Source organism: Girardinichthys multiradiatus, chromosome X (assembly GCF_021462225.1).
Source record: "Girardinichthys multiradiatus isolate DD_20200921_A chromosome X, DD_fGirMul_XY1, whole genome shotgun sequence".
In the NCBI taxonomy this organism is placed as follows: domain Eukaryota; kingdom Metazoa; phylum Chordata; class Actinopteri; order Cyprinodontiformes; family Goodeidae; genus Girardinichthys; species Girardinichthys multiradiatus.
Genome location: NC_061817.1, coordinates 34,508,136 through 34,526,461, shown reverse-complemented (window position 1 = coordinate 34,526,461; position 18,326 = coordinate 34,508,136). Strand labels below are relative to the sequence as shown.

Genomic DNA, 18,326 nt, shown 5'->3' with positions numbered 1-18,326 from the left:
GTGGGTCAAAGCTGTTCGAAACATTATGACAGAACACTCTGGCCATCCCGACCCAGCAGAAGCATTCAGGAGAACTCTTTCTGAACAACACCACCAAATCATAACCCACGACTCATCCCTCCGTTCTCTTTTTGAACAGCAGAAACAAACCAGAACAGATCGCTGTTATGTCCCATCTCTCTAGCCAAACCACTGAAACTATTCGTCCCACCTCAGTTTCACAAAGTTTAGGAATGGAACCCATGCAGATTGGGCATACTTGTCTTTCCCCAGAGGAAAAACAGACGCCACCAATCTAACCAGTGCTTTTACTGTGGCTCACCAGAACATCTCCTTGCCAACTGTCCAATTCGTCCCTCTGGGCCAAAAGGCCAGGTCCGTCAGTAAGTGAGGGGAGACTGACGGACCGGTCTCTTACCCCCAGACTTAGTTTGCCAGCCACGTTAATTTCACACCGTCCTTTTCAGAATCTTTCCTCTCTTATTGACTTGGGTAGCGACCAGAACCTTATTGATCAGAGGTTGGTTAATGACGCTCAGATTGAGACTGAGCCACTCCCAACACCTCAGTTAGTTTCATCATTAGATGGACAGAAATGACCACGAATCACTCATAGAACCAAACCTTTGACGCTAATTCTTTCCGGGAATCATAGGGAGGAGATATCTCTTTTTGTGTTTCCCATCTCATTGAATTCTATTGTTTTAGGTTTTCCTTGGCTCAAAAAACATAACCCTCACATTAACTGGGCAGAAAGCCGAGTAGAATCCTGGTCCACTAACTGTCTTTCTTCTTGTCTACAGTCAGCAGTGGCATCACTACCCTCTGAGTCAGGTCCCGCAGAAAATGAGATTTCCGATCTCTTTAACGTCCCTCCACAGTACCATGATCTCAGGTTAGTTTTTAGTAAATCCAAAGTCTTGTCATTGCCCCCGCATAGACCCTATGACTGCGCAATAGATTTGCTTCCCGGTGCCCCCCCTGCCTTCCAGTAGGCTCTATCACATCTCTGGACCAGAAAGAAAGGTTATGGAGGACTATATTAATGAGTCTCTGGTGACTGGGTTAATTCGCCCCTCTTCATCTCCACTCGGAGCTGGGTTTTTCTTTGTGGAAAAGAAAGATGGTTCACTCCGCCCTTGTATCGACTATAGGGGGTTAAACCAAATTACAGTAAAAAACAAATACCGTCTTCCTCTCCTTTCCTCGGCCTTTGAACCTGTTCACGGTTCCACTATCTTTTCCAAGTTAGATATCCATAATGCCTACCATCTAGTTAGGATCCGCCAGGGGGATGAGTGGAAGACCGCCTTCAAGACCCCGTTAGGCAATTTTGAATACCTTGTCATGCCTTTTGGACTAAGTAACGCACCAGCAGTCTTTCAGTGCCTAATCAGCGATGTTCTTAGGGATTTTTTGAATGTTTTTGTCTACCTTGATGATATCTTGATCTACTCCAAGGACATTAAAGAACACACCCATCACATCCGTCTAGTTCTTCAAAGACTGTTGGAGAATAGACTGTGTGTAAAAGCCGAGAAATGTGAGTTCCATAAAACATCTATCACATTCTTGGGATACATCCTGGAGGGTGGACATGTTCGCTCGGACCCTGAGAAGATCAAGGCAGTACTGGAGTGGCCTGTTCTGGACTCCCGCAAGCAGCTTCAGCAGTTCCTTGGATTTGCGAACTTTTATCGGCGACTCATTAAGAACTTCAGTTTGATAGCTGCACCACTCACCGCCTTAACCTCCACTAACATTGTGTTCACCTGGACACCAGAGGCTGACGAGGCGTTTCGGACATTAAAAGACAGGTTTTCTCAGACTCCCATACTGGTTCATCCTGATTCCTCCAGACAGTTTATTTTGGAGGTTGATGCCTCTGATACAGGTGTTGGTGCAGTACTTTCTCAGCAGTCTCCCATGGATAGAAAGCTCCACCCATGTGCCTTCTTTTCCCGTCGGCTAACAAACACCAAGCGGAATTACGACGTGGGAGATAGAGAGCTGCTCGCCATTAAGTTAGCTCTCGAAGAGTGGAGACATTGGCTGGAGGGTGCAAAACACCCCATTTTAGTGTGGACCGATCACAGAAATCTGGCCTACTTGCAATCAGCCAAAAGACTGAACCCACGCCAATCATGTTGGTCACTGTTTTTCTCTGGTTTTGATCTCTCTATTTCTTACAGACCTGGCTCCAAGAACCACAAACCGGATGCTCTTTCCCGGCTTCATTCACTTGACTCTACCGTGAAAGAGGCAGAACCCATTTTCCGTCCCATTGGACATTTGGAGCTTTAGTTTGGGAGGTGGAGGACCATATAAACAATGCCCAACATAACGAGCTGGACCCAGGTACAGGTCCTCCCAACAGGAAGTATGTTCCTACGTCTGTTAGGTTTAGGCTTATCCGTTGGATTCATACTGCTAAATTCTCAGGTCACCCAGGGGTTAGCAGAACCATCTAGCAGAACCACCTTGTACCACTGAAAAAACTTCCATCTGCTTTCCAAACTGCCCAGCTGTTGGTTCAGCATGTTTTTCGCCTTCATGGTATACCTCAGGACATTTTGTCAGATCGAGGCCCCCAATTTATCTCTCGTGTTTGGAAACAGTTTTGTTTGGCCCTTGGAGCCAAGGCTTCCCTGACGTCTGGGTACCACCCCCAATCTAATGGACAGACAGAACGCATGAACCAACAGATGGAGTCCATCCTCAGATGCATGACCACATCTGAACCTCTTGATTGGTGTATCTATCTCCCCTGGGTCAAATATGCAGTAAACTCTCGAATCTCATCTGCAACTGGCCTCTCTCCCTTTGAGGTTTCTATTGGTTATCAACCTCCCCTATTCCCCGCAAATGAAAAGGACATAGCCGTAGCATCCGTTCGGCACCACATACGCCGTTGTAAATGGATCTGGGGAAATGCTACCAGAGCTCTCCTTCGTACAGCGGACCAAAACAAGAAGTACGCTGACCGTAGGCAGCGGCCTGCTCCGGCGTACCAGCGTGGCCAAAAGGTTTGGTTGTCCTCCCGGGACATCCCATTGAAGGCTTTGTCCAAGAAACTGTCTCCTCGCTTCATTGGTCCCTACAGTATCGACTCAGTGATCAGTCCCTCTGCTCTTCGTCTGCGTCTGCCTTCCAGCCTACGTATCCATCCTGTGTTTCAAGTCTCTCAAGTCAAACCTTTCATTTCCAGCCTGTTGCCTTTAGTGGATTACCTGAACCTGACTTTGCCTTCAGGATTGAACTCTGCCTGGATTACCCTCTTCTGGAAAGAAGCGATCCAGCTCCATGAACAAAGACTCAAGCCTCTTGTTACTTTGTTTGACCACACCGGCTGGCAGCCTCCTGATTTCTTCGCTCCTTGGATCACCCTCCATGAACCCTGTCCACCCTCCTCCATCCACTGCATCAACTTCAGAAACTCTTGGACCAGCTAACCATCTTGGCACACCAGTATTCACCATCCTCAGTCTCACGGGTAAACAACCCTTTGTTCTCTCCACCTCCCTCTGGCGGATCTCCCCATCTATCCAGTAAGACAGAATTATTATTTAAGAATTCAGATCCTGAGTTACTCCTTGCTTACCGTTCTGTTTATTTTACAGTTGGTATCCCGGTTCCAGTTCCCTGCACATTTCCTTACATTGTAAATAAACTCATTACCGTTAAACTCAGTCTCTTTGTGCATGTGGGTCAAAACTGTTCGAAACATTATGACAGATAATTATTAAATGTTTTAATTTTTTTAAAACAAGAAAATACTTAAATGGGAAATTATACATTAAAAGCACCTAGAATTATTGAATTATTATTTTATATACAGTACAGACCAAAGGTTTGGACACACCTTCTCATTCAAAGAGTTGTCCTTATTTTCATGACTATGAATATTGTAGCTTCACACTGAAGGCATCAAAACTATGAATTAACACATGTGGAATTATATACTGAACAAAAAAGTGTGAAACTGAAAATATGTCTTATATTCTAGGTTCTTCAAAGTAGCCACCTTTTGCTTTGATTACTGCTCCACACACTCTTGGCATTCTGTTGATGAGCTTCAAGAGGTAGTCACCTGAAATGGTTTTCACTTCACAGGTGTGCCCTGTCAGGTTTAATAAGTGGGATTTCAAGCCTTATAAATGGGGTTGGGACCATCAGTTGTGTTGTGCAGGAGGTGGATACAGTACACAGCTGATAGTCCTACTGAATAGACTGTTAGAATTTGTATTATGGCAAGAAAAAAGCAGCTAAGTAAAGAAAAACGAGTGGCCATCAGTACTTTAAGAAATTAAGGTCAGTCAGTCCGAACAATTGGGAAAACTTTGAAAGTGTCCCCAAGTGCAGTCGCAAAAAACATCAAGCGCTACTAAGAAACTGGCTCACATGAGGACCGCCCCAGGAAAGGAAGACCAAGAGTCACCTTTGCTGCGGACAATAAGTTTATCCGAGTCACCAGCCTCAGAAATCGCAGGTTAACACCAGCTCAGATTAGAGAATAGGTCAATGCCACACAGAGTTCTAGCAGCAGACACATCTCTAGAACAACTGTTAAGAGGAGACTGTGTGAATCAAGCCTTCATGGTAAAATAGCTGCTAGGAAACCACTGCTGAGGACAGGCAACAAGCAGAAGAGACTTGTTTGGGCTAAAGAACACAAGGAATGGACATTAGACCAGTGGAAATCTGTGCTTTGGTATGATGAGTCCAAGTTTGAGATCTTTGGTTCAAACCACCGTGTCTTTGTGCGGCGCAGAAGGGGTGAACGGATGGACTCTACATGCCTGGTTCCCACCGTGAAGCATGGAGGAGGAGGTGTGATGGTGTGGGGTTGCTTTGCTGGTGACACTGTTGCAGATTTATTCAAAATTGAAGGCATACTGAACCAGCATGGCTACCACAGCATCTTGCAGCGGCATGCTATTCCATCCGGTTTGCGTTTAGTTGGACCATCATTTATTTTTCAACAGGACAATGACCCCAAACACACCTCCAGGCTGTGTAAGGGCTATTTGACCAAGAAGGAGAGTGATGGGGTGCTGCGCCAGATGACCTGGCCTCCACAGTCACCGGACCTGAACCCAATTGAGATGGCTTGGGGTGAGCTGGACCGCAGAGTGAAGGCAAAAGGGCCAACAAGTGCTAAGCATCTCTGGGAACTCCTTCAAGACTGTTGGAAAACCATTTCAGGTGACTACCTCTTGAAGCTCATCAACAGAATGCCAAGAGTGTGTGTAGCAGTAATCAAAGCAAAAGGTGGCTACTTTGAAGAACCTAGAATATAAGACATATTTTCAGTTGTTTCACACTTTTTTGTTCAGTATATAATTCCACATGTGTTAATTCATAGTTTTGATGCCTTCAGTGTGAAGCTACAATATTCATAGTCATGAAAATAAAGAAAACTCTTTGAATGAGAAGGTGTGTCCAAACTTTTGGTCTGTACTGTAGATTAGGGGTCTATTTGACCAGAAATATTGTAAAGCCAAAGACAAATTTCCACATATGTGGACAAAAAAAAAAGATGAACTGTCCATTCCTTGTGTTCTTTAGCCCAAACAAGTCTCTTCTGCTTGTTGCCTGTCCTCAGCAGTGGTTTCCTAGCAGCTATTTTACCATGAAGGCTTGATTCACACAGTCTCCTCTTAACAGTTGTTCTAGAGATGTGTCTGCTGCTAGAACTCTGTGTGGCATTGACCTATTCTCTAATCTGAGCTGGTGTTAACCTGCGATTTCTGAGGCTGGTGACTCGGATAAACTTATTGTCCGCAGCAAAGGTGACTCTTGGTCTTCCTTTCCTGGGGCAGTCCTCATGTGAGCCAGTTTCTTTGTAGCGCTTGATGTTTTTTGCGACTGCACTTGGGGACACTTTCAAAGTTTTCCCAATTGTTCGGACTGACTGACCTTAATTTCTTAAAGTACTGATGGCCACTCGTTTTTCTTTACTTAGCTGCTTTTTTCTTGCCATAATACAAATTCTAACAGTCTATTCAGTAGGACTATCAGCTGTGTACTGTGTCCACCTCCTGCACAACACAACTGATGGTCCCAACCCCATTTATAAGGCTTGAAATCCCACTTATTAAACCTGACAGGGCACACCTGTGAAGTGAAAACCATTTCAGGTGACTACCTCTTGAAGCTCATCAACAGAATGCCAAGAGTGTGTGTAGCAGTAATCAAAGCAAAAGGTGGCTACTTTGAAGAACCTAGAATATAAGACATATTTTCAGTTGTTTCACACTTTTTTGTTCAGTATATAATTCCACATGTGTTAATTCATAGTTTTGATGCCTTCAGTGTGAAGCTACAATATTCATAGTCATGAAAATAAAGAAAACTCTTTGAATGAGAAGGTGTGTCCAAACTTTTGGTCTGTACTGTAGATTAGGGGTCTATTTGACCAGAAATATTGTAAAGCCAAAGACAAATTTCCACATATGTGGACAAAAAAAAAAAGATGAACTTAACTTAATAACAAATAAAGAACATTTTCATAAATGATTTCAGCAGTCCATCCAGACCCGCTTCTTCCATACAGGGTCACGGGGGAGCTGGTGCCTATCTCCAGCAGTCTACGGGCGAGGAGCGGGGTCCACCCTGGACAGGTCACCAGTCCATCGCAGGGCAAGACAGAGACACACAGAACAAACAACCATGCAACCCGCTCACACCTAAGGGCAATTTAGAGAAATCAATTAACCTAACAGTCATGTTTTTGGACTGTGGGAGGAAGCTGGAGTACCCAGAGAGAACCCACACATGCATGGGTAGAACATGCAAACTCCATGCAGAAAGGCCCCTGGCCAGGAGTCGAACCCAGGACATTCTTGCTACAAGGCAACAGTGCTACCAACTGCGTGTAGCCCTGATTTTAACAATTTAATATTTAATTGTGTATTTAATAACTTAATCACACATTTTGCAAAAATTCTGATAAATTTTCCATTTGTTTAATGTATTTATTACAGATTACAGAATTGTATTTAACTTATTTCACAATTTCATAATTAATTTATTTTTTGTGTTTCTAATATATTTGCATATGTGTGAATACCCCTAAACAAATACTTTGATTCAATTTCAGCTTTCAGTCTTCTTGTGATCACACTTATCAATCACAGTAAATCTGGTTGACCTGAAATAAAGTACATTTGCCCTAGTGGGATTTTCCAAAATTTGCTTATTTGCTTTCTTTAGTAAAAGCCAGAGTTCAGATGATCAAAAGGATCTCTAGGCATAAATGTATAAGTCAGGAGAAGGTTGCAAAAAGAGAAATAAAAAAACAAAAGATTTCTATAACAAAATGAATGAAAAGACTGACTGGTCAGGAAAGCAGCCAAGAGGCTGACAGCAACACTGAAGGAGCTGCAGGAACTGTGACTAAAATATATAGGGTGGAGAGTAGGGCTGCGAGACAGAAAACAGCCTCTCAAAGAAATCCTCCAGGCCAGGCTACAACCTCCCAGAACATTGTGGTAAAATGTGCTATGGTCTGATAAAATTAAGCCCTCCGACTATAGTTACAAAAGGCATGTTTTGGTCATGTTTGAGCAACAGTGGTGGCAACATTATGCTGTGGGATCACTTCTCCTCAGATGCAGGAGTTTTTGTCAAGGTGGATTAACATTTTAACAGCTCTGAATGCAAGTCAACGTTGACTAAAAAACCTGAAGGTTTCCACTAGACAGCTGAAGATGTGAAATGAGATTTTATTTTTCAGCATCACAGTGACCCCAAGGATAAACCCAAAACAACAGAAGAAGAAAGCTTCAACCAGAGAAATAAAGTGATGGATTTGAATGGATTGGTCAGTGCAGAACTAAATCTGAAGGCTATAGACAAGAGATTTCCATACAATCCCAGAAATCTGGAGAACCTCTACAGCCAAAAGGGTCAGGTCAGAATGTGGCATGCCCTTAGAATCCCACCAAAGAAGACAGAATGCCTAAAGGTGTTTAGGTTCATGGCTGGTAGCCCTATAGCGCAGTTTTTGGTTGATAACCTCTGCTTTATACCTTCAACTTGCACTAATACCATTGTTAGAGGGTCCTGTACATGCACTTAAACAACACATGCACTAATTCCTGTTGATTGCAGTAAACAAAGCATGAATGAGAGGGTACTGCAGAGCGTTTGGATGCAGAAAAGAAGAGCAGAGACAACAGAGAAACAGCTGGGAGACAAGTGGCTGAAGGAGGACAAGGAGAAGGAGGAGAAAAAGCGAGAGACGCATACAGATCCTCTCTGAAAGGCACTCACATCATCTCTCCATCAGAGCTTCCTTCCACGTATGTTTAAATCGTCATCCTCAACTTGCCCTCCCTCCCTCTTCCTTGCCTCTCTGCCTTTTCTCTCCGTTTCTGTCATCCTCTCGATTCCCTCCTGCCTCCGATCACAGCTCTCGTCCTCTCTCCTCTCATGTCTCTGCGTTTTTGTTTTCCTCCCTGCTTGTCAGGCTACACCGCTGTGATTGTGAGTACATGCACAGAGAAGGCTGGGCTGGGTGGAGCAAGTGTTGACAGAAGGTCCACATGATCACATGTTTATGCTGGGCTGCATGTTCGCACAAGGTGTTCTCTGTAGCTCTTCTCATTGAATCCTTCGTAACGGGACCCCGACACGCAGTCGTTTAAACGTTTACATAAAAAAGCCTAATCAATGACTCTCTTATTGTTCTTACAATGTGTGTTTTAAAACTTACTTTTATCAGATTTTGTTGAAATGCACTTAGATGAGGAATAATTGTTTGGTTTTTTTTAAGAAATTTTTTCAGCACTAGAGGCCTTTATTTTTTGATAGTAGGCAGACAGGAAGGAGGGGCAAAGAGAGGGGAGACATTCAGCAAAGGTCGCCAGGTCTGGGACTTGAACCCGGGATGGCCACTTCGAGGACTATAGCCTCTGTATGTGGTCACGCGCTTAACCCCTACACCACCAGCACCGCACCGAATGAAAAGTATTTTATAATTTAAAAAAATAGCGTCTATTTCGTTTTTAGTGTAAAAGCCACTATAAGGGGAGGTCTACTTCAGAACTTAGTTCAGAACTTTTTCAAATTTACCTTTTTACTGTTTGAGCTGATCCTGGTTTTAGTTCCTGTAAAATTGTTACGTTCAGGACTTCTATATGTTTTTCCTTCCAAACTTTCCAGACCTCAAGGTCCCAGTACAATACAGACGTTCACTACTAAGTGAATGGATGAACGGACGGAAGGACGGACGGACGGATACATTTTAGGAAATTCACTATGTATACAACCGCTGTTTAAATAAAAAATATTTTTTTATGCGTTCCAGACAGAAAATAAATGTCAAACTCTTCCAGACTTTTCCAGACCGTCTAGAACCCTGTAAGTTCTGCAGCGCTGCTCAGAAGCTTCTCTTGACAGGATGAGCTCCTGGAAATCTAAACAATCAACATATTTAAGACAAACTATCAAATACTCAACCATCAAAACATCCTGGAGTATATAAATAGTGGTTGATAACGGATTTTTCTACTTAAATCAACATTTTACAGACAGTAGCTCCAGCCTTAATACAGAAACAGTCAACTTTCTACAGGATCCTAACAATAATCACAATCTCCAAAAACACAAGATCCCCTTCCTTCCTACATTCAACCTCTTCTCTCTCGTCTACCACGAGTGCCCTTCACTGTCTGACCTCCAGATGGAGACACCGCAGGGAAGTGAGAGTGATAGAAAGAAAATTAAAAAGTGCAAGGGGGGCCCGCAGTACAGCGGGAAGCAGAAATGGTCAGGAGATGCAGCCAAATATGAAAGGATGAAAGGAGGAAGAGGTGAAACGATAAAAGTAGGCCCATGTGAGGGCGGATCTGACTCAGCCGTTCATGCCTTTATGTCCACAAGAGCTCCATCTATGCTGCTACAATGCTTGAATTATGAATGATGTGTGTGTGGCCACATGTGTACAAACACATGAGTGTGAATTTGCATGGTCGAGGGCGTCTCTTGCATGAAAAGCCAGTGTTGATGAAGCATGTTAATAATATATGAGTTTTAAAGTGAGTGATGGGAGGAAAATACAAAGAAGAAAAGAAGCAGGGCGCACAGTCGCAGTTAGATGATAGGTGAAAGTATGAATAATACATGTGATCAATAATTACAGTATTTCTACATGCAGTGATTTACCATGTTGACAACACAAGATAAATCCAATCACATCATAATAGGAGGACATCATTATGAGACACCATACAACTACAGTGCATACAGGATCTTTCTGTCAGCACATATGCTTTGATGTTACCCAGGTCATCCTGGATATGAGCTTCAGAAATAAACAACAGATTATGATGTCAGAAACCTGAATATGTTTTTATTAGGTCAAAATAAACCTAATAATGAAAGATTTCAGGACGCTGTCAGCGCTTCATCCAGGTTCCTAAACAACAGATGGTAGAAAAGGCTTATTTTATTTGATTTAAAAATAATTATATGTCACAATTCCATTACCTGAACATATTAGTAGATATATTAGGCTAGAAACTTATTTTGTATTGAAAGAGAAGATACAATAATTAATTAAAGCTGCAAGCAGCATTGTAGGCCCTCGCAGCTCAGCGCAACTCGGCCTGTGCAGTGACCGCGGGAGCTTGGCATCGCCACCTGCACGCCACCGCCATGGCCGCCGCTCGATTCCACACGTCGTCACTATCTGGCGCTGAGTGAACTGTTATACGATCTTCGGTCATGCCGAGTTCTGCTTTGGGGAGAAGTTTTCAAAATTTTGGCGAAGTCCGACCTGCCCGATGGAAGCTGCACTCACTTCTTCATTAGTGGGCGGGGCAAGAATTATGTCATCAATTGACTGTGGCAACATGTTCAGCATTGATCAGTGATGATGTATACATTTGAAGTGGATCCAATGATGTATGAGGGAGATAGAGTACTTGAAGTTTCCTAGGGGGCACTGTTGATCCAAATTCCAATGTAATCCAATAGAGCTGTTAGTGGGCTGACAAAGATCAACCATATTTATTTTGGAGTGAATCGGACCATGCATATGTAATTTAGAGCCAAACGTATGGCCGTGGTGTGACATCAGAATTCGTCACAGCCACACCAGTCAGTACTGGAGACTTTCTTACACCATCATGTTATCTCTCACTTGGGACAGTTTCACATTGGACCATCAAAAGGAAAACATGACACTTCCTGTTCTCAGGGGGGGGGGGTGCTTCAATGATGTCAGCATCTGATCAGTGAATATTGTTCAGGGCCAGAGGCAGATTAATCTTAGAAGGTTTTAGGTGTCTGTGACTTTCCTTATAGGAGCTATATCAATGTTTTCTTTTGTGGCGAGAAGTCATATTTTGAGGTGTGGCCACGCCCACGCGCTTTCATATATCAAAAAGCTTTTGATAACTTTTGATCCCCAGTGCCTTAAGAGTATACTGAGTGATTTTCAAGTTCAAAGTCAAAAGCTGTAGGAGGCGTTTGCTCAGATATGTGGGATAGAAACGCCCAAAACTGGGATCAAAATGGCAACTTCAATCCAAAATGGTCGACTTCCTGTGGGGTTTGGACCAATGCTCCAAGAGACTTTTTTGTAGGTCCTGAGAAGTTACATATGTGTACCAAATTTCAGAATCCTCGGTCAAAGCATGGCTTGGGGATGATTGTTTTTTATTTTCTAGGGGGTGCTGTGGAAGAATTAGGCCACGCCCACCAAATATGTCATCAGATCTCTTTTGGGGACTGGAGTAGGATCAATCACATTGAATTTGGTGCAGATCAGATGATGTATGTGGAAGTTAAAGCCAATTGTATGGCCATGGCGTGACGTCCAACTTCGCCACGCCACCATGGCCACGCCCTTTTATGAAAAGTCACTGTGCTTCAAACGAAATTAGACCCACTAGTTATCAGGCAACTGACACAGTTTGAAGCGGATTGAGTGTAGACAGCGAGAGAGTGACCTTTCCCAGTAAAAAAAGTGACTTCCTGTTCTCAGGGGGCGTGGCTTTGATGATGTCAGCATATGACCACATAGGATAGCCGGTAACCCGAAGGTCCTCCTTCATGCCAACTTTGGTGAGATTTGGCGTTTCTTTGTGAAAGTTATTGCATTTTTTCACTTTCGGAACGAACACCACGTTCTTGCACCAGCCACGCCCCCTAAACATGACCGAAAAGTCAGGATTTTGATAACTTTTAATCCCCATGCCTTAACTGCATATTGACCAAATATGAAGGAGGACTTCGTTAAAGTGCAAGGTGAGTAAAAGTGAGAAACGGCCAAAAAATAAGCCAATCCAAAATGGCCAACTTTCTGTGCATTTTAGGGCATACCCCCAAGAGACTTTTTTTCTTGGTTTCAGGAGCTCTACCAGTTTGCTAAATTTCAGATCTCTACGACTTACGGTTCCGCCTATCTCACGTTTGGGGGCGTGGCTAAGAGATTTGGTCACGCCCATTGACGACGACATTACAGAACAAAAATTTCACACGGGGGACAATTTTGGGTAAAAACGTGTGCATCTAGGGGCTTGGTAAAGTCCCCAATTGCCCCGCAAAGACGCAACAGAATAATAAAGAAAGAATAAGAAACACCACGATTACAATAGTCAGTCAGTCATTTTCTACCGCTTATTCCACTGACTGACTGACTGACTGACGATTACAATAGGCCCTTGCAGGCCTTCCTGCTGGGGCCTAATTACATGATTTGTATTTAGAGAATACAGGATATTTTTCATTGTTGAGCTCATATGTGACTGTAAGGTAGCAAAAATTCCAATCATCTAAACAAGATAACCCTGAGTACACATCTTGAAATATGAATGATGTTGGGAGCTTTCATGAACATTTGTCTTGAGCAAAATTGGAGTTCTCTTTATCTCAACTAGAAGACAAAAACACATCAACACAAATAGACAAGGCCTTTGTCTCCAATGCTGGTAGAGGGAAAAACATCAAAACATCTTTGAAAATACTCTGGACAAATGATGTTATTTCACATATTGACCTGAGGTTGTGTTGGACAAACCTTCAATTCAGCTCAACCAGTCGGAATACCAATCAGAAACTGTAGATTTATTACCATGTGAACCAGTTTCCCAGTCCAGTGTTCAGCCACAGTTAGCATAAAGGCAGCTTTCAATTGTTTACAGACAGAATGGAGAAATTCAGCTTTTTGTTCCTACCTTGGAGCATCAAAACTGTCATATGATCCCACAGTGTAATGGCGAAACAACCTTTTGGCTCGTTCTCCACGACTCTCTGAAACATAAAATGACTGAATAACAACACAATCAATAACGTTTGTCTAAAACATTGCAGTCTCTGCGGGAATTTATGAAGCAATTTGCTCCATCTTTTGCACATGTTTTGTATGCAATGTTTGCCTCAAATCTGTACTAGTTTCGGGGCACAGACTTCTCTTCTCCCTCCTGCACTAACCCAACCCTCAATACAACAACTAAGTGGGTCAGAAGTAAATTTTGGCTATTTTAGTTTTGTTTGTTTACCTCTGTATGTGTAACGCTGCTGTAAAATTCAACAATCATAAGGTTTGAATTCTCACTTTTTAGAAAAATAAAACGGCATGCTTAGATAATTTATTTAATTACAAAACTTGTCAATAAAAAGGTTTTTGTAAAGCAAGAAGCACAGGTGGAAACTTTTTCCCTTATTTGTTCTTTTGAGTTAGCTTTCAGCAGGTGGTATTTTTTCTTGCAATCTTTGTAATGCAAACTGTGCTTTTGTTTCAGTTTCCAAAGAAACTTGACCTGCTCTGCCTGCAATTAACATAAATTCACATATTTTCCCTAAATGCACACAGGATGCAAAATTTATTTGGACAAAGTGAGCACAGATTTACTTTTATTTTAGGAGCAGGTCATCCTTTCTGTGCCCTTTGAGAATTTGGTAACACATCTAGAGGCTTTGTGAATCCCCGCCTCTGTGTAAATCCAACATTGGAGCTATCTCCAGCTTCACCAGGTTTGCATTATAGTTTATTGCAGATCTTTAATATTTCCGTTTAGCTAAGCAACCTTTGTGGTGCGAACGATTTATTCTGCAGTTTGCTTTGTTTTTATTTATATAAATGTGTATAAATTTAAACAGCATATTGTATGTAATTGTATTTTTACTTGTATAGTCATTGTACCATTCATTTTTATTCACTTTTTAATGCTTTTAGGGATTTTCCATCTTTTGTATCTGGTCCATCCAGTTGCTGAGACAATAGTGCACATTTACATCCTGATTGACAAACAAAATTATACTTTTTTCATTTCATTTTCACTCAGTTTTAGTCATCATGTCAAATATTTAGCTTAGTGTCGGGCTTGAGGGTGGAGGGAATCTAAAACTGTGGTTTACATTCCATATTTTTCCAAATGAGGTCTCTTATACTTGGGTGTGTGTGAGATCTGTGGTGATCACCTGAACGGTTATCCTGGCTTCGAAGCACCACTTCCTCCACACAGTCAGAGGGGAACCACCCTGTGCGACCTCTGACCGTCCCCTCCCAGTAACCACCCTCGCCGACACTCAACACTAGAGGGGAAAAAGCAGCAAGTCAAATAAAGAAAACACAACATGCACAGTCTCACACACAGGCAACGAGGAGAACAGGAATGAAAAGATAACCAGAGTTATGCAGACAGGAAAATAAAAACTACACAGACGAACATGCAAACGCCCTACATACTCACCAAGACATACATACCTGGCGACACTTTAGACTCACTCACAAACACACAAATATTCATACCTGCAGACATTAGATACAAACATATATGGAGACCTTACACTCAGATTAGGACAGTTTAACAACCTCATGTGTAGACACCTAAACCTCAACCCAAGAACATCACCCACTGGTAGTTTTGTTGGTATTACCAAACAACAGCCGCTCTGAATGAGTATGATTAAGGTTTAAATTTAATAAAAACTTTTTTCTGTTGGTTTGTTTTTGGTCTGATTAAAGCAGGTTCTCACCCTTTTATCAATTTGAAAACAGCAAAGCTTCTCCAGAGGCAAAAGAACAGGAAATATTTTCTAAGTTAGTTTGGTTGAAATAAAACATTTATCAGCTGATTGGCAACTTGAACACTCATTTTTCAGTTAATGGGTGATAAGAGGTGCCTGACCATAACACTGTCATGTTCTTTTAAATCCTTAACCACCTGTTAACCTCTTTTGTACCCTTCCTTTCCTCCCCTGCATAACCCTAGAAAGTATTCACACCCATTGAACTTTTTCACATCACAAAAACACTTGAAATAGTGCATCATTGTAAAGTGGAGGGAAAATGTACAAGGTTTTCCATGTTTTTACAAATAAGAATACAAAAACTTGTGATGTGCATTTGTATTCACCCCCTGAGTCAATACTTAAGTGAAACACCTTTCAATGAGGTTAAAGCTGAAGACTTTTGGGGAACCAGCTTTGTACATATCGAGATATTTTTCTTTATTGTTCGTTGAAATAAATCGCGTTAGCTCGGTCAGATTGGATGAAGAGTGTCTGTAAATAGCTATTTTCAAACACAAACACATTTAGACCTAAACCATTCTATTAATGCTCTGGCTGTATGTTTTCAGTTGTCCTGCTGGAAGATGAACCTCCACCTCTTTCTCAGATCTCTAGCAGATTAACGGGTTTTCCTGTATCCCATCAGCTCTGACCAGCTTAAATGTCCCTGCTTTAGAAAAGCATCACTTCTGCATGATGCTGCCACCACCGTGTTTCACCATGGGGATGTTGTGTTTATGCTGGTGTGCAGTGTTGGGGTTTTGTATGTAGGTGTCATCTGACCGAGGCACATCCTTCCACGTTTGCTGAATGCTTTACGTGGCTTTTAACAAACGTTAAATTGAAATTCTGCTTGCTTTACAATGGCTTCTTCTTCCTAGCTTTCCTTAAAGGTCAAATTCATGGACTGCTCAGCAACATTTGTACCGTCAACAGATGCCCCCACATGAGCAGTGAATCTCTGCAACTCCTCCTCTCTGCAACTCCTCCACACTTCTCTGATTATCTTCTCCTTACCTGGGCTTTCAGGCTAGGTGGATGGCCATGTCTTGGTAAGTTTGTTGTTGTGCCACTCCACGTCCTTCTCCCTGACCTGTCTGCTGTGTTCCTTGGTCTTCATGATGCTGTCCATTCACTAATGTTCTCTAACAAACCTCTGAGGCCTTCATGTTACAGTTATGCAGTACTTTGTGTCATAACAAAAATGTAAAAATGTTCAGTGTGTGTGAATACATTTACAAGGCGTTGTAGCTGCTTCATCCCTTTTTAATCCCATAGCCCAACCTCCTCCATTCCTCATCCCTGCCTTCTTCATCCCATATTTTTCAGTGAATGTGAGATCATAACAAACAAGAAGCAAAACCACAAACTCCAAAACACATAGAATCCACATATATGTGTTACACAGTCAGGAAGAAAGATGTGAGTGTTATCAGAATGTGGAACTGTTTAGATCTTCACCTTTGACCCTGTCTCCTTTACTGAAGCTTATTTCCCGCTCGCCCTGAGCAGAGTGTGATCGAGTTGCTACAAAGACTCGTCCTGGGACAGCGCTGTAGAGGCGTCTGCGCTGGCCTGCGGTTTGTATGGTGGTGGTGGTGGTAGTGGGAGGCCTAGTCAAAGTCAGGAGAGGATTTTAGAGAGTTTTATGCTCCTAACTACAGACAGGTGTTTGTTTAACATCATCACATGCTTTGGTTTAGAGAAAGTGGAAGGAAATCAGGAGAAATAACTGATTTCAATCAGTTATTTCAAGCCATAGCATAAGCTTTATAGAGTTCATAAATCCTATTTTATTTGCTAATCTAATATCTTAATTGTTACTAAATTTTGTCCAATCAACAGTATCAACTAGAGTTGATCATTTAACTTGTGTTTGAGAACAGGTCCATGGCTTAAGCTCTAGTTACCCAGCAGTCTGTTAATACCCAGCTCTCTTTATCCCTCATCCTTACTGCTATCCCTCATGTCTACCTCTTTCATCCCATATCTCTGTCATTAATCCTTCGTTCCAAACTTTTCATTCATCTTTTATTATTACTTCCATTAATCTTCATCTCTACATGATCGTTCCCTTTATCTACATATCATTGATCCCTTACTCATGTCAGTCACACCTGCCTTTTTCATTCTCCATTCCTGTTTTTAATTTCTCAATTTAACCCTTTGTATTCTCATAACTCAAATCAGAGGAGACTCAGCGCCGCCAGACTCACCCCCGTCTCTGACTCTGCCTGCTCCGGTCCTCCTTGTCTCCGATCCTACCTCGGGATGGGGATCGCGTTCTCGCTCCTCTGGGACTGCTGGAACTTCGTAGTGTTCCTGTATGTTTATACCCCTGAAAAAAGGAGAAATTGAAGGTGGTTGAATACACCTAACATCCAGCTTTGTTTTAATATTACTGCAGCGATGTCCAGTGGTCTACTCATGCTGTTATACGTTGTTGTAATATTCAAAACGGATTCCTGCTAATTACATCTAGAAAGGTTTGATTGTTTTACTTTTTCATCTTTATTTTCTTTGCAATGTTTCTAAAAACCTAAAGAAAGATCATTATATACACTATATCAGTGGTGAAACAGTTGAGTGATTATATGACTGCCCTGCAATAATTACAATATCAGATTTAATGGATAATGGAGCTGATGCTACAGGGACCCCAAACAGCCCTTGGCATTTGCTCAGGCCTGGATACAGTTGGATATGGAGCCCTGCGTCAGAGCCAGTCCCTCAGATATTCAGATAGGGAGAAAATGGCCATGGGAGGACCTCAACATTATCCAAAAAGTCCAGGGACAAACATACGGTACATGGCTGGGTTTTGTCTTGTCGAAAGACTGCTCCACGGTGCTGTTTATGCAGAACACCTATTATGGGGCACCTATTATGAACACATGAAGATTACCCTTGGTAACACCACTAGCCATCAGTCTGTGCTTTCTGATTATGACGCAATTCTAAACGCAGCCGTTTCTCCTCTAGTGTTAAATGCAGCCCACACAAGAGAGTTACCCACTGGCTGGTTGATGCCACAGTGTGGTACAATAGGTGGTGCTGGAAGAGTCCAAGGCCCGTGTCGGATGGCGGGAATGTTTGTCATTGGGTATTGTAATGGTTTGCACACGATACAACAATCTTTTCTTGGTGTTTCTTCTTGACTTGGATGTGGTTTCCTTCATGTACCCATTGGTTATGTCATTAAAGCAGCGTGCCATGGTTTAGGACAGGGGTGTCCGAACTGCCGCCTGTGTGCCATTTGCATTTGGCCCCAAAACACATTTCATAATTATAGCACCCTA

At 42.3% G+C, this 18,326-nt stretch overlaps 1 protein-coding gene across 5 annotated transcripts in view; it reads right to left on the bottom strand.

The window, feature by feature from the left end:
- LOC124863095 (SH3 and multiple ankyrin repeat domains protein 1-like) overlaps positions 1–18,326 on the bottom strand; it is a 117,270-nt gene that overhangs the window by 39,460 nt on the left and 59,484 nt on the right. For all 5 annotated transcript variants that reach the window (XM_047357337.1, XM_047357336.1, XM_047357339.1 and 2 more), the window contains 4 exons: positions 17,244–17,365; positions 16,489–16,640; positions 14,434–14,547; positions 13,188–13,263 (listed from right to left, as the gene is read on the bottom strand). In XM_047357337.1, the coding sequence (XP_047213293.1) occupies positions 13,188–13,263; positions 14,434–14,547; positions 16,489–16,640; positions 17,244–17,365 (464 nt within the window). The remainder of the gene's footprint in view (positions 1–13,187; positions 13,264–14,433; positions 14,548–16,488; positions 16,641–17,243; positions 17,366–18,326) is intronic.